Raw genomic sequence first — 26,007 nt, forward strand, 5'->3', positions numbered from 1 at the left:
CCCTCTCAGTGGAGAACGCTAACCCGACAACACCTCACCCCTCGGCTGTCCTTTACCTTTCTTCTCAAGTGTGTCCCTCCCTCCCTCAACATCTCCCCTCCTCCCCCCAGCATATCCTCCTTCCTTCCGTACCTCAGTCTCTCCATTCTCCTATTTGCAAAAGAGGAAAGGGAAGAGGAGGGGAATCCTTGTTGAGGTGGTCAATTACAGTCGCCAACGTCGACCGATCGGCCCATGTACGCGGGCCTGTTTTCCGAGTGTGTGCGTACACGCGCTGGTGAATCGAAGAGCAGACCAGTACACCTGTGCCGCCCCCCCCCCCCCCAGCCCCGCTACGTGGGCAGGGTGGTGGCAAGGCGCCAGGGGAACGAGGGCATGGCTGCCGTCCAGCTGCTCAGTGGAGAACGAAGATGAATCACCCCTGTCCTCTTTTCTCTTTTTATTGCTTTCACGGATTCTCTTGCTATCCGCGTCTCTCTCTCTCTTTAATTGTCTTCTAGTCTCTGGCTTTCTGTCCCTCTCTCTCTCATTGTCTTCTAGTCTCTGTCTTTTTGTCCTTCTCTCTCTCTCTCTCTCTCTCTCATTGTCTTTTAGTCTCTGTTTTTCTGTCCCTCTCTCTCATTGTCTTTTAGTCTCTGTCTTTCTGTCCCTCTCTCTCTCATTGTCTTCTAGTCTCTGCCTTTTTGTCCCTCTCTCTCATTGTCTTTTAGTCTCTGTCTTTCTGTCCCTCTCTCTCATTGTCTTCTAGTCTCTGTCTTTCTGTCCCTCTCTCTCTCTCTCATTGTCTTTTAGTCTCTGTCTTTCTGTCCCTCTCTCTCTCATTGTCTTGTAGTCTCTGTCTCTCTGTCCCTCTCTCTCTCATTGTCTTTTAGTCTGTCTTTTTGTCCCTCTCTCTTTCAGTGCCCGTCTTCTCCATTCACCCCCGCCCAAACTTCCCTCAGTACATGCCCCCCACCAATCTCACCTGCCGACCCCACACACCCCAGCCATGTAATATAGCTAACGTCCTCTGCCTAATGTGTTCAGGTGACTGCAGTGCCTCCCAGTAGTGAATGCCCTCTCTATAACCCAGACCTGGGAGACTAAGCTCTCCAGCCGTGCACCATCACCATCTCAGCATGAACGAACACTCTCTATGCATTCTGATTACACTGGAAGATGCAAATGACGGTGCTTTGGGTCAGAAAGGAAGGTATTACCGCAGGATATCTGAGGATGATTTAGCGTTTTTGGCTTGCTTGCGCGGAACGGAGGGAAGCTTTTAAAGACATTAGCATACAATGGGTTCATTATGGCTTTTTTGGAGAGTACAGTATGGGAAGGGAGGGGGGGGATCTGGCAGGGTGCACAGAGAGCCTGATTCAGGAGCTCCGGAAGCGCTCGATACAGGCTCACAATTTGGCAGCTTGTGTTTATGTCCTCCAGTCCATCCTTCCCTTCTCCCCCCACATGCTGGAGGTAAAGAGATCAGATAGGAAGATAGAAAGCAGGGTGCGGACCGCTATGCTGTGAGAAATGGTCTGGTTTGTGTGTGCATGTGAGTGCACTTCCATGTGTGTGTGTGTGTGTGTGTGTTGTACTTGTGTGCCATAGGAACAGTCGCTGAAGGCTTATTGACAACATCTGTCATGAATTTTAATATCTGTCATCACCATCAGGGCTTTGTCGTCTTCTGTCTTCTCTCTCTCTCTCTCTCTCTCTCTCTCTCTCTCTCTCTCTCTCTCTTTCTCTCTGTATTTCTTTCTTTCTCTTTTCTATGTGTTCTCTTTTTCTTTCTCAACGTGTCTCCTGTCTCTTGCAACTCTCGTTACTCATCATACACACATGCACACGCATACACTCCTCCCTCTCTCCTCCCTCCCTCCCTCTCTCCTCCCTCCCTCCCTCTCTCCATCTGGTGTTAAACTGACACAGTGTCTCGTCTCTGCGCTCTCTGCTGGGCTGTTCATCCATCACTCCCCTCAGCGCTGCAGGGGCCAGCAGAGACGGCCTTCTAATGAAGCTAATGTTTGTTTCCTCTCTCTCTCGCCTTCCTGCGGAGGGAGGCAGCGATAGATAGAGGCGGAGAAGGAATGTGAGAGGGAATGAAGGAAGAGATGGCTGGGATGGATGGACAGATGGATGAATGGATTAATTGATGACTGGATGGATGATTGGATGGATGAGTGGATGGATGTATTGTTGGATGGATTGATAGACGGAGCAAAAGATGAGATGGACCGAAATACAAAACAAATGGAGAGAATAGACCGATGGAAACCAAGAACAAAAGGGTTTGCTTGGTTAGCCCTCCTAAGCATTGAGATTGGATCTAAGTTACTTTGGTTTTGAACAAAAGAGTTGAGTGTATCACAAAACACTATTAATCTTGAATTGAACCAGGCTAGCGTGGCTGCGTGAATCAGTGTTCCTTTTTGCATGAAGACCCTGAACTACAATACCGTCGACAGCAGTGTAATATAAGACTTTCCACGTGTCTGACTCTCTCTCTCTCTGTCTTTGTCTTCTTCCCTCTCTCTTTGTTCTTTATCTCCCTTTCCCTCTCTTTCCCCAACTCTTTATTTTTATCTCTCCCGCTCTCCCTTTCTCACTCACTAACTCTCTCTCTCTCTCTACCCTTCTCCCTCTCTCCTCCCTCCCTGCCCTCCCTCTTCCCCCCCCCCCCCAGTTGTAAACTGTACAGAGCCGGGTCATGTAGAGAACAGTGTGCGGCAGGTGGTAGCCAGTGGTCCTCACCGCTACAGCTTCCAGACGTCGGTGTCGTACAGCTGTAACCCTGGTTACTACCTGCTGGGAACCAGCACATTCAGCTGCCAGGGAGATGGAACCTGGGACCGCTCACTGCCCAAGTGTCTGTGTGAGTACACCACACCCCTCACACACACACAAACATCACACACACATACCTAATACACACGCCTCACACACACGCACATACCCCTCACACACACACACCTCTCACATAAAAACATCATACACCCCTTAAACACACCTCCCACACCAACACAGTAATGCGTATATCATAAATCTAATCAGTTGAAGACTTTATACAAAATGGTTATTCGTCTTGCAAATGATCAACTGCAAGTTTCACATGGCCAGAAGTTTTACAATATACCTAAGGAAATATATTGTTATAATGGTACATAAGTGGTTCTATATGTAGTCATCTATGTCGGCAAACTTCCATCTCAGCCCCATGAATTTAGGTTGTCTTAGTGTCATAATAGTTACATCATTTCACACAGCTTACATTTTGCACCATCAGACACCAGATTGGCACCAACCACTGACTCAATTATGCATTTATTCCACCCACATCATGGAGCCGGTCTCACCCACGTCTTCATTAATTACATGAGCAAGACATCAAAATGGAATCTTTCGAGCCTGACGCCAGATCCTTAGTTGGTACCCCAAAACATGAACTTGTACCTCAGAACCTTAGCTGGTATCTCAGAGTCTTAGCCCTGATACTCTTATAGCTTTTCATTAGATTTATTTTATTTGTTGTATTTATGTACTTAATTGTTTTATTAAATAAAAGAAGAATAAAAAGCATCTTAATAATTTGGATGCTCGTTGGGCCCATTATTGATGATTGATTGATTGATGTCTCCCGTTTAATTTGACTGTTTCCATGATGCTGTGGAGAGATGCAGAACTTTGAACGTGTTGACATAACCCATTAACATGAATGAATTCCTCCTCTCATTCTTCCCTCTCCTCCATCTCCCTTCTCCTTCTCTCCCCCTCCTCCCATCACTGCGTGCCCTGGGCCTGTGATTGGACAGTGGTGCTGTGCGAGCGTCCCAGCATGCCCCCCTACGCCCAGATCTCCGGTGACAGGAGGACGGTGGGCTCGGTCATCCGCTTCAGCTGCATCGGCCAGCGCTCCGTGGTGGGCAACACCACGCGCATGTGCCAACTGGACGGCCAATGGAGTGGCTCCCTACCTCACTGCTCCGGTACGGACAACCTGCCTGACCCGGTACCGGGATTTGGGAACGTTCCACCTGTTTGGTTATCTCCTCATGACTGTGAGAAGAGGAGATTTAGAGAAGGTCTCTCCCAGCATTCTACCACCTAGACCACTAGGGCTGGAGCGTTGATTGGACTGTCAGAATTGCGGAAGCTACCAAATCCGCGCCCACCCACCCACCACCGGTGTTACCGTCTTCACAATCCCGTCATATGAAAAGAGATCTGCTTTTATGACAAGGGGATTTTTCCAACAGACAGAACACCAGACAAGGTCAACAGATCAATAGGAACAATTGCTATGACATTGTTGCTCATCTTCTCCACCTCCGTCTCCCTCTTAGCACTGATCTGCAACTGATCCTATCCACAAATCACTGTCTAGCAGCCCCAGCGAAGCTCCAGGGTGTGTGTGTGGTGTGTGTGTGTGTGTTCTCAAGGGTAAAAACTGTGTCCTCTATAAAGCTGCTTTAATCTTCTCCCATTAGTCTGAGGGACAGGGGTGTCCCATGATCCAGACCCTGTTATGAGAAACTGTCCACAGCTATAAAGACATCACCCTGTTCTTCTTCAGTGATGAGACACACACACACACCAAAGGGCACACTGAGAACATACATACACACACACACACACACACACACTGACAGAAACTTGCAAACGTAAAGAACACCCAGGCCCCACAAACACACGCACACACAATATAGTAAAACAGATCTCTGACAGTTTAATGTCACAATTCACGACATTCATATATCCCAGAGATTGCTGGCTTTCTCTCAGCAGAAGATGAAAGAGTTGTTTTTACACAGATTTCCTGCTCTGCCACAGAGCTGAACACTAGTAAAGCTAGTCGACCAGAAGCCTGTGAAAACAGATATACACAATGTCTCTAAGCGCCTGGTAATGGTTCATAGCGCATGTGGGAATAGTTTGGTTTATAGCGATTAGACCAGAGTGAAAACGATATTGAGAATAACACATTAAATGCATTGAACTTTAGGTTGTACCCTCGTCCCTGAAAAAAATATTCAAATAGGTTAATTCTCCTTCAGTGGTTGCTGTTAACTTAACTTACACGCTGAAATAAAGCTTAAATATGCATAAATGCTACAAACAAGAAGATCAAAAATTCCATAGAAACGAGCTAAGATGTACACGAGGATTCATTCAACAGCTTTGGTTGGCCACACCCACTAATGTTTGTGTAACGGAATGTTCTCTGGTGTTCCAGGAGAGTCGGCGGGTCTTTGCGGGGACCCTGGCATCCCGGTTCATGGGATCCGCCTGGGGGAAGAATTCTCTGTGAGCAGCATGGTCCGGTTCAGCTGTGAGCCCGGCTACGTTCTGACGGGTTCCCCAGAGAGAACCTGCCAGCCCAACAGCACCTGGACCGGAACCCAGCCTGAGTGTCAGGGTGAGAGGAACCACATTCCTAAACATCCTCACACATACACACTTAAACACACACCCAAACTTAAACACAAATGCATCCTCACAGGGGGTAGAAATGAGAGTAAGAGAGAGAGAGAGAGAGAGAGAGAGAGAGAGAGAGAGAGAGAGACAGAGACAGATCCACGGGTAAAAGAGAGAGGGAGAACCAAAGAGGGATATTGAGAGTAGAGGGAGGAAATGTGCACAGGTGTGTTTGGGGGTGTCTGTGTACGTTCAAGTGTGCATGTGTGTTTGCCTGTGTTCTCGAAAGAAAGTGTGTGTGTGCACATGTGTGTATTGATGTTGTGGAGCTCCCTCAGTGCTGACGGCTGTCTGGGAGCCAGAACATGCAGACCTTGAAACAAGTGCGATCGATCAGAGAAAAACATGCCAGCCAAACATTCACAGACCACAGACGTGACAAAGGCACAAAGACTCCAGACTGTGACAGCTGTAGTCTTCTCTCCTGCCTTCCCACTGTACAGGTGTTATACCACTAAAGGAGAGAAGGAGAGTGAGGAAAGGGCGGGGAGGCAGAGAGAAGGGGAGGGAGAGAGAAATAGACAGATGTGTAGTCACATCGCATTCCCATTGTGTTTCATGGGAGTTCGTTTTCAGAAGCGAAGTTTATCGAGGAGAGACAAGTTTTTTTTATTATTCCCCTTTCCTGCCTCCACCCTCTGTCTTTCTGTCGTCTTTTATTGTCCTCAACCATACATCTGTACCCTTTCTTACTTTCTCTTCGTCTCTTTCTGTGTCTCTCTCTCTTTCCCCTTTCTCCCTCCATTTCTCTCTCCCTCTCGGTCTCTCCATGTCTCTGTCACTCCATGCCCTCTCTCTGGCCTGCCCGCTGTTTGCGGGGGCCCACCTGTTTATGGTTGGCATGGACATCAAGGGATCCTCCACAGCTGGTCATTAACTCAGAGCCATACCCTAAGGGCCTTCTGCCTGGACTGGACTAGGGCAGGCCGGGGCTGGACTGGGCTAAGGGAGGCCGGGGCTGGACTGGGGATAAGGAAGGCTGGGAGAGAATGATCAAAATAGAAGAGGGAACCGATGAGAGGGACTTGGAGTTCTAGCAGAGAGAGAGAATGAAAGAGAGAGAGAGAGAGAGAGAGAGAGAGAGAGAGAGAGAGAGATGGATGGAGGTTCACAGGGACGAAGAGAGACCCAGACAGAAAGAGAGTGAGAGGATGAGAGGGGCAGCTTGAGAAGTAGCTCTCATGTATAATTCATCCCATTTCTGCTCTGTCCTGCGCTGCCAAGGCCAGTACTGCAGACGGGGTCTCTCAGACACATGCGCGCGCGCCTTCACACACACAAACACACACACGACGATCACACCCACGCGCACACACTCACACACATACACGCGGGCTAACACACAAACAGTCACAAAACCACACACAGTTACTCATACACACACATACACACAGGCTAGCACACACCCTTACACACCCTTACACACACACTCTCACACACATGCATGCACACAGACACACACTTTCACATGCTAATATTACTTCACTTAAGATGTTTTAATTTTCCCCCACTCTCTCTCTCTCTCTCTCTCTCTCTCTCTCTCTCTCCTTTTCTCTCCTTTCTCTCTCTCTCTCTCTCTCTCCTTTTCTCTCCTTTTCTCTCTCTCTCTCTCTCTCTCTCTCTCTCTCTCTCTCTCTCTCTCTCTCTCTCTCTCTCTCTCTCTCTCTCTCTCTCCTTTTCTCTCCTTTTCTCTCTCTCTCTCTCTCTCTCTCTCTCTCTCTCTCTCTCTCTCTCTCTCTCTCTCTCTCTCTCTCTCTCTCTCTCTCTCTCTCTCTCTCTCTCTCTCTCTCTCTCTCTCTCTCTCTCTCTGTTTCTCTGTCTCTGTCTCTCTCTCTGTCTCTTTCCCCACCCCAGTGATCTCATGTGGGAACCCAGGAACTCCAAAGAACGCCCAGATCCTGGTCCACGAGGGCCTGACCTTCTCCCGCTCCATCACCTACACCTGCCGAGACGGCTACTACTCCAACGGCCTCCTCACCCGCCACTGCACCGTCAACGGCACCTGGACGGGGACCATGCCCGAGTGCACCGGTACAGACCTTCACCCCGGCCGCTCACCCGGCACCCTGCACCCACCACACACATTCAGCTCACTAGTGCCTCGCTCCTCCTCGATCCTGTCTGGATGTCGACTGGTCCTGGTCTGGTCCTTCCTGCTTTAAGTGGGAACTCAATGCGGTGTTGGTCATTTTAGTCTCTGTGTTTTGTCGGAATGTGCGTGGAGGAAGCATTCTCGGAAAACTTGACTGGTGTGTGTGTGTGTGTGTGTGTGTGTGTGTGTTTGGAGGATCAAGAGGCTTACATCAAATGGGTCTGTGTAAGGGGCCAAGATGGATAATGTGGTTCTGTAGCCTATTGTACTGTATGGTATGTGTGTGAGGAGACAGAGGAGCAGGGGGGGGGGGGGGGGCTGTGTCACACATGAGTGAGAGTCACATGTCTGTGTGTGTGTGTGTGTGTGCAGCACAAGCTTCACCTGAATGGCGGGGGGGGTGGGGGGTAATGGAGAAAAGCTGCTGTCTCCTTAGAGAGTGCTGCCTGACCGACAGGTCTCTAGCACAGTCACACAAAGACAGCGATTCCCCTAGACCGCCTAAAGACGTGCAGCAAATAGGGGTGACGCTGTACCATTACGGCTCAAAGAACCCCAGCTGCACTCTACTCTATGGGACATTACATTGAGCCACAGTCACTGCATGTAGATGGCCATTTCAGCTCCAAGAGGGAGAAACTATCCACATCAGAGCATTTGGATTGCAGGTAAGCTATATTTAAAGAAGGTCTTTATGGGCTCCCAGTTTCACAACCCTATATGGAATATTCCAGATAAACTCAGTCATAGAATCGGTTGTATTAAAATACTTTGAGGGCAATATGAGCTCACTCTATTGTAGAGTTTTGACATCCCAAACTCCTGTAGCGATTACTAGAAATATCCTTCTGTCCGTAGACATCCATTATGGCTCTAGGCATCTTCTCTCTGCCCTAAGGGAAATATAGCTGTTTGTTCAGCAACAGGCGGCCATGATGGCTCCTGGAGGCCCACTTTTCCTGTCCCACCTGTGGGGATATTTCCACTGATAGCTCAGTCATAGTCCAACATTGTGCTCCTCATGTCTGGAGGGCGGTGGGTAATATTGAGTCACAGACTGGATGAAGGATGTCCCTCGCTATTCTCTGGAGGACATTCCAGGGATGCTAAGAGTATGATGTCATACCGACATACTGGAGCTGCAAGAAATGGGGAGATACGCAAGAACTCACGCCTCACCGCAGCAAAAAATGGAGAGTGGAGAAATTAAAACAGTGTAGTCGGTTCAGTCATTTTCCTTTGTACAAACGTGTTTGCAAACGTCTGTCCGTAGAGTATGTGTGTGTGTCTAAAATGGCAATATTGGTAGTATAACAATTCTCAATAGCCTGTCTCTTCCCCAGGTGTCACTAGACTCTGAGGGCAAGAAAGGGTGCTATCTTGGTTTCTAGACAGTTAACTTTATCTGTGATCTGATTGGTAGCGGGTTCTGAAAGGGCTTAGCTACCTATGGCCCATATACCAGTTAATTAACTTCATGGTCTCATCTAGTGTTATTTAAACTGTTTACTGTCCTTCATCCTGTCCCTGGCCGAATATTGATTTTTTTCTTTTTTCAAATCAAGAGAAAATCGAGGCAAACGAAATCATAAAAGAGTATCTCTCAGAAATGACAGATTGATGATGAGGAACTTGAGAGGGTAAATCCAAGGGACGTTTTTCAAGGACTTGATTAGTTGAATGATCTTTGAATTTTCTTTCCCCTCTCTCTCTCTCTCTCACTCTCTCTCTTTATCTCTTTCTCTCACTCTCACTTTGCCCCCCACTTCTTTTGGCTACCCCCTCCTTACCTCGAACTTACTTCCTCACCCCTCTCCCTTCACCCTTCTCTCCTTCCTATCCTTCTATCCCTTCCTCTCTCCATCTCACTCTACCTCCAACCCCTCACCACCACTTCCCTCCCTCCTCCCCCCACCCCCTTCACTCTCCTCCCCTCAGTGATCAACTGTGGCGACCCTGGCGTGCCAGCCAATGGCGTGCGAGTTGGCAGTGACTTCATCTACAACAACACGGTGAGCTACCAGTGTTCACCGGGGTTCAACATGGACGCCGACCGCGCCTCCACGCTGGTGTGCACCAAGGACCGCACCTGGAATGGAACCAAACCACTCTGCAAGGGTAGGTCACACACACACACACACAAACTCGCATGCGTACATACACACACATAGACACAAACACACATAATGTATATGCAAACAGCAACTCCCTCACAAAGCACGCAGGGTACAGGTTGTAGCAGCCACAGAGACACAGGGCTGAGATGAGTAGAATGCAATTTGCACTCTCTCATTCTGTCTCATTCTCTCTTTGTTTCTCTGTCTCTTTATCTTTCAGTCTCTTTGTCTCTCTCTCTCTCCTCTGCGTCTCCCTCTGCCTCAAGGCTTTCTCCCCTAAGAGCACTGATTTGTATACACACCTGCACACATACATACACATATTTCACCAGGAATAGTAAATACTGAAGTCTCTTGTCTCTTCCTTGTGTCCTCCTAGCAATCATATGCGGAGCCCCACCCACCATCCCTAACGGACAGGTAGTGGGCGGAGACTTCAGCTGGGGCTCCAGCATCAGCTACGGCTGTAACCAAGGATACCAGCTGTCCCTGCCCACAGTGCTCACCTGCCAAGGCAACGGAAACTGGAGCGGAGAGCTGCCACAGTGTTTTCGTAAGGGCCACCATCTTGGATCTGTTCAGCTGTGTCACAGTGCTTTTTTTAAATAATAAATGATGTATACATCATAGATTGACTGTCATCTGGACGATGAAATGCTTGAGACCAGACTTTGTTTAACATGTTCACTATCTGTTCAAGCAAAAATGACTTTTTTTAAATGTGTTTGAATCTCGTTTCAATAACTTGTATTTGACCCCCCTCCCTCCCTCCCTGTCAAATCTCTCCCTGCTGCGTCTTCCTCGCCCACTGTCCTCCTGCTCCATCTTCCCCTTCTGCCCTCCCCTCCTCCCCCCCATGCTCCCCCCCCCCCCCTCCATCCTCCCCCACAGCGGTGTTCTGTGGTGACCCTGGCTCCCCGGCTCAGGGCAGGAGAGAGGACCGGGGCTTCACCTACCTCTCCTCCGTCTCATTCTCCTGCTACCCCCCCCTGGTGCTGGTGGGCTCTGCCCGCCGCTACTGCCAGTATGACGGCACCTGGAGCGGTACACAGCCCTCCTGTATAGGTGGGCCTCCACACACACACACACACACACCACACACACACACACACTCAAGCATGCAATCATGTATGCACATCCTGTACAGGTGGGTTTCCATATACAGAGTACGCACACACACACACACACTCACACATACATAATTTCTTTTACACGCACACACACACACTTATTGGACTAATCAGGTTTGAGCCTTTACAAAGCAGTTGATTGACAGTTGAATGTGTGTGTGTTCTAGACCCCAGTCACACCACATGTGTGGACCCTGGGACACCTCTGTTTGGGAGCCTCAACAACACCCTGGGCTACCAGGTAAGACCTGACCCCCCACCCCACCCCCTCACACGGCAGGGAACACACAGACAGTGATGGTTGAAGCTTGGTTAAACTTCTTTTTGGGTCATTTTGTATGAGTAAATGTGTGTGCGTGTCTGTGTGTGTGTATTTCCCTTTGCAGATCAGCAGCACAGTGTTCTTCAGCTGTAGGAAGGGCTACCTGCTCCAGGGATCCATCACCCGTACCTGTCTCCCCAACCTCACCTGGAGCGGACTGCAGCCCGAATGCATAGGTCAGCACCTGTCAATCATCCAGCACATGTCAATCAACTAGTACCTGTCAATAAGCCAGCACCTGTCATCCCACCAATACCTGCCAATGAATTAGTACATATCAATAAAACAAACTGACAGTACCTATCGACCAATTGATCAATCGTTTACTATAGAGTTAGTAATTAGTAGCGATACTCGGTCAATTAGGATCTACTTTTATTACTATTCCTCTATCCGTTCGTCGGCTAGAGATAACATCTCCTATCCCCCTGTCCTCTCCCCCCTCCTTGCCACCTTCTCTTCTCTTGTCTTCACTTCTCCTCTCTTCCTTTTTCTCCTCTCCTCCCTCTCCCTCCTTCGCACTTCTCGTCCTCCCTCTCTCCAGCCCACCACTGTAGCCAGCCAGAGTCTCCAGCCCAGGCTGATGTGAGTGCGATAGAGCTGCCGTCCCTGGGCTACACCCTCATCTACACCTGCCAGCCAAGCTTCTACCTGGCTGGGGGCTCCGAACACAGGACCTGCAGGGCGGATGGGAGCTGGACCGGCAAGGCCCCCTTTTGTGCAGGTATGGAACACACTTGCACGCATGCACACTGGAAACATCCCGACACACGCATCGGGTGTCACACAAACGTGATTTGCGCGGAACATATATGCACGCGTGTGCCCATGTGTGTGGACACTTTGTGTTCTGTACTCTCCAGCATTTGTTCACGATTCACCAGCATTTTTTCCATGATTCACCGGCATTTAGCCATGATTCCATGATTCACCTACCCCGTGGTTGTTATCCAGAAAAGCTCACTGATGCTGAGCCTGATGCCTGGTGCTCCTGTTGATTCCCAGGCCTAACGTGTGGAATTAGAGGAATAAGATAATGCTGATAAATGACTGTGTTAACACACACTTAGTCACGCGCACCAACACGCCAAAACAGCGCCCTCCATCCATCAAACAATTACAAGACAGGCACACACACGCGTTGACAAACACACTAGTAGACACACAGACATGCACAACATGCACCCTCACATGCACACACACATGCACACACGTGCACACACACATACACACAACACATACACACAACACATTAGCAAAGGCCTAAACCTGATTAGTCCAATGTATCGTATTGATTAGGTTAGCGAGAAACCGGGCCTTATGAATGGGTAGCCTGTGTTAACAAGGTCTGCTAGATAGATCGAGTGCATTAAAACGCCCTGGGGAATAGGCCTAAATACATACAGGAAAAATGGAGTCATGGACAGACAATTATCTATGTCAGATAAATGCTAATGGTGTAAGAAGAGAGAAATGTTTGTGGCCGGGCGGGCTGGTGGGGAGGGGAGTGGTTGATGGATACCACTGTAGGGCAGGGCGCTGGTGAAATATGGAGGCGATAGCCAGGGTACTTTTAAGGCCTGCCATTAAAAGTGAAGGGAGGAGAGAGAGGTGAGCAGGAGAGACTGAAAGAGGAAGAGAGAGGTGGGGTGTGAAGAGAGAGAGTGGGATTAGTAAGACAGTAGGAGGGACACATGGAGAAAGAGAAGGATTGAGGCAGACAGAAAGGAAGAGAGACAGAGAGAAAGAGACAGAGAGAGAGAGACAGAAAGAGAAAGAAAGACTGAGAGACAGAGAGAGAGAGAGACAGAGAGAGAGAGACACAAAGACAAAGAGAGACAGAGAGACAAACAGAGAGAGAGAGAGACAGAGAGACAGAGAAGGAAGAGGCCTAGGGAAGGCAGGATATTAACAACACCTGTGGGAGAACTGACAGAGGAGCTGCTCAAAGCCATGACAGCCAATAAAGCAATGGGTTTACACACAGGATGTATGTGTGTGTGTATGTGAGTGTTTGTTTCCCTCAGTTCCTTAATGTTTTCCTGTTCTGAGCTCTCAATCCTCTCAAACCAAGGTCCAGGATAGACACATTAGCATCCCCGTTTGTTGTGGGTGCCTTTATCATTCTGTTTGGATGTCAGTTTTTGTTCACTTCCACAAATTGACAAGACCAGCAAGGCATTATCTACCTGCCTTCTCCGCTGCACTGAAACCCAGGGTTGATATACTGTTGGCCGTGTGGGCCCATGGCTCTTCGTCAACATGACTCAACCCATCCTGTCGTCGCCTTTGACAACACTCGCTCCCGGGGATTATTTGCAGCAGCAGGAAGTGCTGATTGTGACTTCCTGCTCCTGTTTGGTTGTTAGCTTGACTTTATTGTCTGTATTGTAAGGACAGCCTTGTTTCATTTTGAATGATAGTCTACATCTGAGTCAACATCCCACCCTCTATCTCAGTCTACATCTCAGTCTACATCTACATCTCATGTTATATCTCTGCCTACATCTCATCTTATATCTCAGCCTGCATCTGTCTACATCTCAATCATGTACATCTCAGCCAACATCTCAGTCTGCATGTCAGTCACGTACATATCAGGGTAAAATCCTAACACGGCCTGCTTGTATTGTTGCAGCTGATAACCGTCCCAGTGGGAAGACAGGGCTGGGAACAGTGCAGGAGCAGCCCAACTCCAAACTACCAGGTAAACTCAGGCACATGCTCACTCTCATGGATCTAAGACTCCAGCAATTTTGGAGAAACATTTTTGAACTGTTTTAATGCGACCTTACCCTCCCTCCCTCCCCCAGTCCCTGGTGGGGTGTTTGCTAAGAACTCTCTGTGGCGGGGCTCCTATGAGTACCTGGGGAAAAAGCAGCCCGCCATGCTCAGCATCACCACCTTCGAGCCCCTTAGCAACCGCGTGAACGGAACGCTCATCGACCACAGCGGTGTGGAGCTCAAGCTGGCCGGTACGTCAAGAAAACGAAAATGATTTCGAGCATGAAAAGGAAATATACAGGTCAGGCATCTGAGATGTGTTCTATCCGAACACCTCGTCCTGACCGCGTGGTGTCAAGATGACCAGCGTGTCCTGCGTGTCTCTCCAGGGGTCTACAAGAAGGAGGAGGCTCAGCTTCTGCTGCAGGTGCACCAGATCCGAGGACCCGTGGAGATCTTCGTCAACAAGTTCAAAACCGACAACTGGTCCCTGGATGGCCATGTAAGTACACCATGGAGGTCACGTTCAGTAACGGAGCAGTGGACACGCGCACGCATGAACACACACAAGTCATCTATAGTCCGTCCTGTGCACGTATGGATGAACGCATGCTCAGACACAAATACACCTCTCACACACACATAGACAACCACCCCCGCACACACACACACACACATACACACTCCCTCTCACACTCACACACTCTCACACTAACCCTGTCACTCTGGGGAGATGTAGGGCCCGGGGAGAGTTTTCTCTTTAATTAAAATGTCAGTTAAATCATTGCTTGGTAATCAGGGCTAGACAGCCCCCCTTGTCCCCCCCTCCCTCCCCTCCCTCCCCCTCCTCCTCCTCCCCTCCCCTACCTCAGCACCCCCTCTTCCCACCTCCATCACCTCTAATGCTTCCCAGAGCAGATCATTAAAAGAACGGGCCACACTGTTGAGCGTGTGCACACGTCCACTTGACCTCCTTTCTCCGCAGAAAAACATGCTTCTCTCTCAGCCCGCCTTGTGTCACGTTCTGTGTGCAGCACGGCGAGGGCGTGTCGGACGCTGGGACAACACGCCGCACAAAGGCGCCTCTAACCCGTCCGTGCTCCCTCCTCTCCTCCCCAGGTCTCCTACATCTCCTCATCCAACGCCTTCGTCTACCAAGGCTTCGTCCGAGGGAAGGGGTTCGGCCAGTTTGGCCTTCAGAGACTGGGTGAGTCGGGTGGACAAAGAGAGATCGGTGTGTGAGTTTGAGACATACCGTAGGTGGGTTTAGAATGGGTTTAGAATTGGGATACAGCTGTGTGTGTGTGTGTGTGTGTGTGTGTGTGTGTGTTAGGTGCGTTACAGAGAGAAAGGGGTTTTAGTTTGAAAGATAGAGATAGGTGTGTTAGTTTGAAAGAGATAGATAGGTGTTTTCCTCTTAAAGAGACGGAGACAGGTGTTTATTTGGCTATTTTGAGCTTAGTGTGTTAGTTGTAAAGACAGAGATAGGTGTTTAATTCTGAGATAGTTTAGTGTGTCCGTTGGAAACTGGAGTCATTGGTGTGTGCAAGTGTGTGTATGTGAGTGGGAGAGTTACTATTCCACTCAAACCCCCCCCACCCCCTCACCCGCCTTGGGTACGTGACCCGGAAAGCTTATCCCACTGATCCTCTGGGCGGCTTGGCTTGTCTCAGCCGGTAGACAGCAGTCAGCACCAGCCTCACATCACTACTTCACTGCCCTGGATGTCTGCCTCCAGACTGAATACAGGGGAGAGGAGACCGTCAGAGAGAGAAAGCTAGAGAGGGAGAGAGAGCACAGAGCAGGGAAAAATGAGTGGGAAAAGGGAGATGGGGGAAGAGATGGAGGGGGGTATCTGTGTCTGTTTGTGTGCCTCCTTCTATCCCGCTGTGATTTGATGGCTCCGTCTGCAGAGCTGAAAATACTCCCTTCTCATTTGTCTTCCACAGAGCACACAGAGAGGGAGAGAGACAGAGAGAGAACGAGACTGATTGACAGAAAAAGATGGCAAGAGAAGGGGATAAAAAAAGAGAGACAGAGAGAGAGAGAAAATGAGACTGAGGATAGAGAGAAAGAGGAATGGAGGGACATAAAAGAGATAGACCCAACGAGAGAAATGTAATTGCAGGAGAGGGGAAAGAGGGTAAAGACAGAGAGGAGACTGAGCAAAGAGGCAGAAGGTGACAAGCCATGGACAAACGTGAGGGAGATTATCGGATAACCAACTTCCATCTCCAGTTCACAGTTTCAAGTGCCACTGGAACAAAGTTCGACTTGGAAGTTTAATTTGCCAGTCAACACAGGACATTGCAGGGTAATCTGATATAAATCTAATTAAATATGTACTAGTGCAGTCTCCCAGCACTAAATTCTCAGTCGGTGGTTGGTTAATTAAAGAATGTCATTTTCCTCCCAGAGTCTGCAGCTTTTAGCCTCGCAAAGATAACTCCTCAGCTTGGGGGGGGGGGGGGGGTGGAGGGGGGGGCAGCTGGGGACGAAAAGAAAGAGATACTGTAGGTTGGTGTCAGTGTGTGTGTCGTCCGTGTCCAACAGCAGATGCCAGAGCAACCCCTCCGCTCGCCTCAGCTACTGCCCACAGAGTGAGCAAATAGCGCTTTATTAATATAAGGCAGCAGCCAACTGCTGCGTGCGTGTGTCAGTGTGTGGTGTATGTGTGGGTCTTATTGTCCACATTTGTACTTCTGGAGGCATATTTGTCGAGTCTACATGCGTGTGCTCATGTTTGGATCTGGCTCTTCACTCTGGCACTCTGCAGGGTTGATTGGCTGGGGCTGGCGAGCCCGTTAATTGAATTCATTTTTGTTTGTCGCTCGGACTATATTGGAGCTTTCCTGGCATTGTCTCGTGAACAGGTGGGCCGTCAGTCTCTTGTTGACGTTGGAAAAGCAGCGGCCCTAAATTGAATACTGAACGCAAAATGACTTCATTGCTGCCGGGGCCTTGATGTCAATAATTAAAAGTTATTGTCTGGATAATGGAATTTGACATTTCCAGAAAATGCAATTGTCAGTTGGTGTCTATTACTGAGGGAGATTGAGAGCTCATAACTTTAGTTTTCCTTTTTTGACGCCTCCCATCTTCTTTCATGTTGTTGTTCAATAGACTGGGACATCTGTCATGTTTGCCTAACTCAGAGACAAGTTCTATCATTTTGTCGCACAATTCCCTGCTACATTCAGTAATATCTATCAAACACCAAACATCGCCGTTTTGAATCAACTGTAGGCTGGAACGGATCAATAGATTGTGTTTAACAAGACTTTGTCCTTTTTGGAGCCTGCAGTGTTTGCTGTTTGACAATCATTTTAATTAAAAAGTATAATAACAATTTGAAGAAGTAAGAGAAGTAGATGAATGCTACGATGAATAATAATAATAGCAATGACAAAAATAGAAATGTTTGATAATAACTCGTTGTTATTGTATTCTCCCTGTGACAGAGAGTCTAGACCCCAGCAAGGAGACATCAGGATACAACTTTGCTTCCAACAGCAGCTCAGTGGCGGCAGCCATCTTAGTGCCTTTCATAGCTATGATCATCGCAGGCTTTGCTCTGTACCTCTACAAACACAGGTGCCGTACCGTCGTAGCATAAACATATGCATGCAAACATACACACACCGGCATGCAGGCATACACACACACACGTATACTATAATTTGATATTTAAATTTTTTTGTGTGTCAGGAGGAGACCCAAGGTTCCCTTTAACGGTTACGTGGGCCATGAGAACACTAACGGGCGGGCCACCTTCGAGAACCCCATGTACGACCGCAACATCCAGCCCACCGACATCATGGCCAACGAGACCGAGTTCACGGTCAGCACCGTGTGCACGGCTGTATAGCGACCGCTGTGGTCCTGAGGTGAGTTCCGGTTTAGGTTAGTGACCGCTGCGTTCCTGAGGTGAGTTCAGGTTTAGGTTAGTGACTGCTGCGTTCCTGAGGTGAATTCAGGTTTAGGTTAGTGACCGCTGTGGTCCTGAGGTAAGTTCAGGTTTAGGTTAGTGACCGCTGTGTTCCTGAGGTGAGTTCAGGTATAGGTTAGTGACCGCTGCGTTCTTGAGGTGAGTTCAGGTTTAGGTTAGTGACCGCTGTGGTCCTGAGGTGAGTTCAGGTTTAGGTTAGTGACTGCTGTGGTCCTGAGATGAGTTTAGGTTCATAGTTTTTATCTTGTTAGCAGTTACTGGTTCTGCAATAACAGACCAGAATGAGAAAACGGAACATCTTGAGGGCTGAAACAGAGAATCTTCACAATGTGTCTTTCACACTGAGAACATTTTAAATAATTATCGTGTCCTGACTCAATGTTGACACGTGCTGTACGATATTGAAATACTTTTCATTCCAAATTGACAAGGTACGATACTTGGACACTGCTGAGTACCATTCCATCAGCGACACATAGTAACAACAAGCTCCTTGGAGAGCCATCCTGAGCTCTTTAGTAGTTTTACCCACAAGCCTAACTGTCAACTCAGCTCCAGGATATCATCAGAAAATATAATAGCTTTACTCGTCCTTGGCTCCCAACCATCTCTCTCTGTAGTTCAGAGACCTCTTACGCTGCACGCAATTTGTTAGCAAAAAAGCGAGAAGCCTCTTTAAAGTGTACAACTTGTCTTTATGGTCCAGCCGTTACTGTGAGATAGACTGAGACACAGCGTTGAGAGAGAAACTGCTGAAGCTACGGGACAGAGATTGTCAGAATCCAATTTCTAACTAAATATTTTATAGCGTCTCTTCAAGGATTTTCTAAAGGGTACAAAACTGAAGCTGCAGACTAGGAGCTATGCCAGGAGTCATTTGTGATTGGATTTTTGCTGTATTCTTCCTTATCTTTATCTATGCTTTTAATGTAATTCTGAATTATGTTTTTGCAAAGTTCTGTCTAAAAGTCAGTGATTTTCCTTGTAAAAGGCACTCCTGAAAACAATCTCCGTTTGTTGTTTAAGCGTGTACTGTATTCATTTTCTCTCTTTCTCTCGTTTCTCGTACCTCCATATTCTCTTCCTCCCACCTACCCCTTTCCTCCCTTCTTCGTTCACTACTCCCTCCATTACGTCCATTCTCCTTCTACTTCTGCCCATACTTGTCCTTCATCTCCATCCCTTCCTTAATCTCATCCAAACCTCCATCCATCTTCCAGGTTGGAGACGAGGAGGATGACAGGAGGTCTTACTTTCGCCTGTGTTCCTCCTCTACAAGACACAGGCCATCCTTCTACCTGGGAAGAGAGAGAGAGATGAAGAGAGAGGGGGGGGGTAATATATATTCTACCAACCTCCATCCATCCAGGAGCGAGGTCTTCTTGATGGTCGAGGCCCTTTCTACAAGAGACAAGACAAAAAAAATAATAATTAAAACAACAACATAAATAAAACTATGTCAAGATAAACAACGGCAGCACCATACTGATGACGAAGGCAAGGCCGTACTCTTTGTTTCCGTGGACAACCGTTTTCCATCCAGCCACGGCGGGCGGTGGAGCAACGCTGCCATGACGATAATCATGACTCTCTGTCCTCTGCCAAAAACCCAGAAAAAGGGAATTTAAGGCCAGCCTCCAGACGTGGGGCTAGCCGCTAGCTTCAGTACCACAGGAAGCTAAGGAGGGTCAGCCCTGCACTAGCATGCTGTGTTGTTGCAAACAAGCGTAGTTGTGGATTGAACCTACAGCGAAGAGAGACACTCTCGTTTACTTTGGATGTTTCCTCTCCTTTCTTCATTGGCTTGGGGTTGTGCACTGCTTGCTTTTTTTAGGAATTGGCAGAACCTTCTTTTTTTTCTCTTCCTGAATTTCTTCACAGGCCTCAGCACCGTGGGGCTTGGGTTGAATTGAAGTGGGATGATGAAATCTGGAGGCCTATTTGAAGACATGGATTCTATCATTATTGCTTTTCACTCTCCTCCGTTTGAGAGGGGTGTTGGAAAGACTGCTGGCTGAGGCACCTGTTACCAGAACAAGACCAAGGTGACACAGGCTGCTGGAGATAGCACTTAGCGAAGGCTTTTTCAGTATAAGAGTGTGTGTGTGGGTGCGTGCGTGTGTCGACAATGTCAGCATTCTGACCCAAAGCATCTCCCCTCTTCCCCTTTTTCGTCATCCCTCCATCCCTAACGATTCCCAGCATGACACACATGGTTTATGTTAACAGCTATCTATCAAACTGGGATGTTTAGTCTACCCCGAAATAGCAACAGAGTGAAACTAGACAAAAGCTTGTTTTTGATTGCGCCAACCTCCCAACAGTGTTCCAAGTAGCCGGTGTGCATCATTGTTGGGACTGCTTGTGCAAACATCTGGTGTGTAGCATTTTGGATGTGGGCCTTGGTTTGTGCACAGACTCGCACCCTAATAAAAGGTGTGACGACCAAACTCCCAAGAGTCTTTTCCAAAAGGCACCGGACCAAGATGGACGTGAAGAAAGCAGTGCTGTTTTCCCAGTCCCTCACCTGCTAAATGTTGTTTGAGGTCAGAGAATAAAAGGTGCGTCAAGGTAGAAACCAAAGGTGATACAGGTTTCTATGGACACACACACACAAGCCTTTGGAACCACCAGTTTTACATTTCATAGACCCTGCGTGTACCAGAACAACAGCTCACGGATTGGACAACACCCAAAGGTGACACTGCTTCAATTCCTCTAATGCGCTACACTTCGACAGCCTTGGAATTGGTTCTCTCAGACGAAGCATGAATGCACTAGCACGGTTATTGAAACTGGCATTGACCCTGAGGTCAAGATGAGATGCCCAGGATTTGGCCTTGCTGGTTCAAAGAGGAACAAAAAGTACTTGTGAACATTCACAAAGTTTTGGTCGTGACTTGGCTTAACTCTGCAAGCAGAAACCTCTCCTGCAGCTAAACCATCAAGGAGTTGATAGCTAGTGAAGTTTCCCCACTTAGATTAAGTACATTTCATGTCACAGCACACATCCGTAGACCACTGAACCGGGCATCTGAGAGACCCGTCGCTTAGAGTAGAGGCACGTTGGGTGGTTTTTCTCGGCTCATCAAGGAAATGTTGAGTTTTCCGCGAAGCTTCGACAGCAGGGGAGAATGGTGGTGTCGCAATTACTCCTGGGCGCTTCAATTGAAAATGATTAAGCGGATGATAGGAAAACAGTGTTTACGCTGTAATTTCAGACGCCGCGCACACTAATCTGTGAATTAACGAAAAAGGAAGGGGGGGGGGAGATGGGAGCGTTCGGCGAGGACGAGCAGCTGGGAAACGACTTGGCAGCCATCTTTCATCTTCATCTTCTTAGTTTCGGACTGTGATGAGACTTGATGTGGGAGCGTTCAGTTTTGATTCTTATGGGGAAGTGTGATCTGAAGGAAGGGTGCAGGGGGAGTGTAAAGGAACACTGTTACCATGGCAATGTTCACAAAAAATGTAAAGAACTTGGATGAGAGGGGTTTTCATGGAATATGGAACAAAGGTGCAATAGGTCAATATTTCATTGGTTCTCGACTTTCATTTTCCCTGCAATTTCAATCATTATTGTCAGGTACCAATACACCTAATCCCATGTGATCTCGAGGTGGTACAGTTCACCTTGGCGGGCGCTTGACTTACACTGTAGCAAATTGTACCATTAAATGCAATTTGCAGCCATCTCAGCCCATCATCTATGTCCAGATCACACATTCTTTCTGCCATCATCATTGAAGGAGAAGCTCGATTAGGGATGACATGAAAACAGCTTACTACAGTACAGTTGGATGGCTTATTTAACTTTAGCAACAACAATAAGCAATCTACTATTACATACTCTGTTCAAGCAACATTTCAGTTGTCAGTCTTTCGCAGTTCCGAAATCAGTTTGTCAGGCAAGATGATGAATGGAGGGAAAAGTGGTTTGTGTTATAAAGGTTATAGAGAAAATTATTCATTAGATCTTCAATCTAATGAAACCATAGAGAGGCTGGTTATTGTTAAGTGTTGGTTCGTGTTTTTGCGGCTCTGTTGATATGGGCTAATGTTGCTAAAAATGCCACTGCTGAATTATAGTCTTAGTCTCATGAAAGCTAGTTTAAGGCCCCAGCTCTGTTCAATCTATTTGAATTTTGTGTGAGTGTTAAAACTTGTTTGAGGTTTATTTGGCCTGTAGTTTCCCTGAAACAAACATTTCATTAGGATACTGTTGAAAGACTTGTTATGGATATAACAGCTTTTGTTACTTTGAATATTAGAGGAAAGGGAAATCAAAAACAACTTTCACACTCTAAATCCACCACATCATTAACAGTTATTTTCTTAGGAACATAAACGCCCAAATGTCTAAATCACCTACAAAATTTCCGTCACAAATCTAAGTATTTAAAATGAAGTCACTGAAGTCTCCTTCAAATCTTTTTCACTGTGCCTCGGTAATTGCCTCTACAAATGTATTACTTTTTAAAGCTTTAGCTTATCTAGGCAGCATGGCTATAATATCTGCTAGTGCCTCTTCCAATTGTGAGTTGATGGAAAAGGCAAAGATTGAATTTCCCCAGTGATTTCATGGGCATGCAAGCACATTCTCTCCTAGCTATTGGCATTCAGATCGTATAGCGTGTTTGTGGTTGCTGTTGTTGTTGTTTTTATCTGTTTCCTATGATTTCATTTTGAATTACCCAAAGTAGTTCAGCAAGAGGAGACGGCGTGATCAGTTTTCATTTACTCTGACATCTCTCTTTCTCTTTCTTTTATCATATTTCTCTCTCTTGTCTCTCTCCCTCCCTCTCTCTCTGCCCTATCCTCTCCCTCCTCTATCTCTCTTTCTCTCCCTCCTACCTTCGTCTCTTTTATTGTCTCTCTCTTTCCCTCTTTGTCTCCCATGATAGCACGCAGCACATATTTCCCTGCGCAACACCACCTGTAGCCACTGTGTACAAGCAAATTTGATTATCCAATATAAGGACAAAATGTCAAGTGTCCCGAGAACAGAATTCTCAATTTTAAAGATATTTTTTAATGTCCCAAAGTATACTCTCACATAAAGAAAAGCTGGACATGTGTGGCTATTCAAATCAACAAGGGCTCAATATTTTTAAGCTACAACATTCTTTTGATGAAAAATTTATTAAATATCATACCTACTTTGAGGTCCCAACACGCACTTCTAGTTGATGACTGTGCCTTGGTAAATCCCTGACATGGAGATGGCCTACACAGGAGTCACTCTGTTTGCAGAGAGTTCAAAGTGTAACAACACCTAACTCATTAACAGCTGACTGCCAAGCACCAGGGAAGTATTTTAAACCCTCTTGTTTTCCATTTCACTGGTTCTGAGTGAAACCATTGTGTTCCCTATATGCCAAACACAAACATGCATACAGTACAGAACTATACACTCACACAGAAAAATCCCCAAAAGCTTTAAGCTCTTTTGAGTTTTTATCCTGCAGATAGACAAAAGGTTTGTGTTAGGATTTTCTCATATTAACCACCATTGCTTGCACCCTGTGTTTCTTTTTCTGTCAGTTCATAGGCATGGTCCTCATTAATATGTGTGTGGTTGTCTGAGGTTGCAGTCCATATATACAGCAAGGTGCTTTATCAACCAAAGAATCTCGTCTAGATCCACCTGGTAATCTGATTAAATTAGAATTTAACTACTGTCGCCCAAGAGACTAGAGATTGACCAGCTCCAGGATCATTTCCGAGATTGATGATTTAGCAGGATTTAACATATTAGCCTACGGTATGTTCTCTCCATCATGTTGTCTCTGAGCTGCTCCACCCCTAACTGTGGCTGAGCTGCTCTAGAACGTTGTCTAAAGAAGTGAAATGTTCCGAAAAGAAGCTGAGAGGGAGAAGGAACGAGAGGTAGTGTGTGAAGGGAGATATAGAAAGAGAGGAAAGAATGAGGAGAGAGAGAAATAGAAACTTGATAGTGCCCATTCCTATTTCTCTATGCATATTTTAAGAGCCAAACTCCATCTTTATCTCCCAGACACAGCTCTGAGCTCTCCCTCTCACAATCCCCTTCCTCTAATGTGACAGACACCCTTTCAGCCTCCAAAGACTTCCCATCCATTACTGTTTTGAGTGATGGGGACTTGACCTAAAGTCCTTCCCTCCAACCCAAGGCCCGCTCCTATCAGGAGGCTTCATTTAGCTAGCCACATTCCCTGTGGCTCCATTCAGCCAGTCAGCCATCCATGTGTCATTTGGTTCCAGTCCCATCTCTCCTTGTCTGCAATTATGTTGTACTTTAAATTAATACTTAAAATATTGACCATAGCCAAACTTGCAGACAAGGTTGACCTGGGTGCAGAGGTCTACTCCGTCCATATTTCAGTTCCTACCTCCTAGGACTGTTTCTGTGTTGGTCTAAACCCATGAGCCCATCCATGTTTCTGTACTCCACTATTCCACCCGAGTCACCACAGTGGTCTCAAGCCTGTAAGAAACCACTCTGAATACTTTCATAGGAAACCTATTGATGTGGGTTCTGAGAATGAGGATTAGAATCACCTCATCCATCATGTTGAACAATTAAACATGATGTGAGGATCTGTAGCAAGGGTGTTTGGGTTTGTTGTGGTAGTATTGAATGTATCTTTTTTTCTTCTATGTACTCCTTGATGGTTTTGTCCGTTGTATATGGATACTGTTCCCTTATTCATTGGCTGGTTTGAAATGGAATCTGACCAATATGTATTATCCTTGTGTTAAAGAATGGAATGTCCAGATTATTTAGATAAAAGATTGAGTTAAACTTATTTATGAAAGACTTTTAAAACAGATGTTTATTAAAGATTTTTATTTAAACAATTTGTAAGAGATATGTTATTAATTTTATTTGTCATGTATCAAATCCATTGTGTTTTCGACCAGTGTTAGCATACTGTAAAGTGGCTTGGAGTTTTATGTCACGTCATTTCACAGAGACTCTGACCCCTATATAGCCAGCTTCTGGATTCATATCAACTGACCCCTGAGGGACTATGAACACCATGACTCGTCAAAGCCTCAACGCAGGAAAGGAAAGACTCGTCAAGAATGACACTGAGTGTACAAACATGGACTTGAGCAAAGTCGAGAAAAAATGAAATCTCGACAAAAAAGAGAATTGACGGACAAACTAAAAACTTTTTTTGTATAGAGATATATTTTTATGGAAATACATTTGTAATATAAAAGAGACGAAAATGGATTGACATATCTGTAAAAATGATTTTTTTTCTTTTCTTTTTTTTTCATTATTGTAGTACAAATGCTAGTGGGGAGTACACAAAAAATATCTATATATATACAAAGATAAAAAAATTGAATCAAAGCTTTTTGTAAATGTAAAAAAGATTGTACATAAAAGTTTACATACATACTGTACATATATAAGACCCACCATGGCTTGTCTGCAATATATAAAATGTATTTTATCCGTCTGTATATGATGCTTTGCATTGTGTCTAAGCTTATTCTACTTTCTTGAACTTGAAACTTATTTTGAAGTTTTTGGAATAAAATATAAAAACTACATTGTTTCTGACCATTTATTTATTGTGAAATTTGATGTTTTGACTAAATTCCTTTTTTTTATTATGTTTAAAGAATCCATTTAAATTAGTTTGAGTTCACCCAAGAACATTTTACTCTTAGTTGGCAATGTGTTTTGTCCAGTATTTATTTTCCTGGCATCATTATTTATAATGTAAATAATATAAAGCATTTAATAAGGTGCAGGAGTGGTAACAGTTGCAAATATTGGATAGCTTAATTGCCAGGGCGTCTGTACTCTTTTATTTTGAACCCTTAAATCTTTAAAAAACTGAAAGCTTTAAAGGTTTAACTATTGTCCTGTATTTCATGCCTCAAATACAGAATTAGAAGTAGCACATAATTCCAGAACTGATTCCAGCTGATCAACCGAGGTAACGTTAGCCTAGCCTGGCTCTGCCCTCCTACGTACTTTCGCTCAATTAGGATTTTGCTTCTGTACTAGGTCTGGGAGTTTGACTTTGAAGTCGGTTTTTCAGAAACAAATTTTTTGTAGGTCCAATCAGCGAACAGAGGGAGTGGCGGAGAACGATGACGTTAATGTTGTCGACTAGTTTGAGTAGTTTCAGTCATGGCGGCGGAGAAAGAAGTGAGCGAAGCTATTCTGCAGTTGTGGCAACGCTGCCGAATATCCATAAGTTAAAGCCGGA

At 46.4% G+C, this 26,007-nt stretch overlaps 1 protein-coding gene across 1 annotated transcript in view; it reads left to right on the plus strand.

The window, feature by feature from the left end:
* csmd2 (CUB and Sushi multiple domains 2) overlaps positions 1–19,131 on the plus strand; it is a 228,656-nt gene extending 209,525 nt beyond the window's left edge. The window contains exons 56-72 of the mRNA XM_084695567.1: positions 2,669–2,857; positions 3,795–3,968; positions 5,216–5,398; positions 7,312–7,488; positions 9,488–9,667; positions 10,046–10,219; positions 10,558–10,731; positions 10,964–11,037; positions 11,183–11,294; positions 11,663–11,842; positions 13,757–13,825; positions 13,932–14,093; positions 14,232–14,344; positions 14,962–15,049; positions 17,304–17,436; positions 17,551–17,729; positions 19,012–19,131. Of these exons, the coding sequence (XP_084551693.1) occupies positions 2,669–2,857; positions 3,795–3,968; positions 5,216–5,398; positions 7,312–7,488; positions 9,488–9,667; positions 10,046–10,219; positions 10,558–10,731; positions 10,964–11,037; positions 11,183–11,294; positions 11,663–11,842; positions 13,757–13,825; positions 13,932–14,093; positions 14,232–14,344; positions 14,962–15,049; positions 17,304–17,436; positions 17,551–17,710 (2,342 nt within the window). The 3' untranslated portion in view covers positions 17,711–17,729; positions 19,012–19,131. The remainder of the gene's footprint in view (positions 1–2,668; positions 2,858–3,794; positions 3,969–5,215; positions 5,399–7,311; positions 7,489–9,487; positions 9,668–10,045; positions 10,220–10,557; positions 10,732–10,963; positions 11,038–11,182; positions 11,295–11,662; positions 11,843–13,756; positions 13,826–13,931; positions 14,094–14,231; positions 14,345–14,961; positions 15,050–17,303; positions 17,437–17,550; positions 17,730–19,011) is intronic.
* Positions 19,132–26,007: the final 6,876 nt, after the last annotated feature.

The sequence above is a fragment of the Hypomesus nipponensis genome, chromosome 4 (assembly GCF_054491055.1).
Source record: "Hypomesus nipponensis isolate SF chromosome 4, ASM5449105v1, whole genome shotgun sequence".
NCBI lineage: Eukaryota > Metazoa > Chordata > Actinopteri > Osmeriformes > Osmeridae > Hypomesus > Hypomesus nipponensis.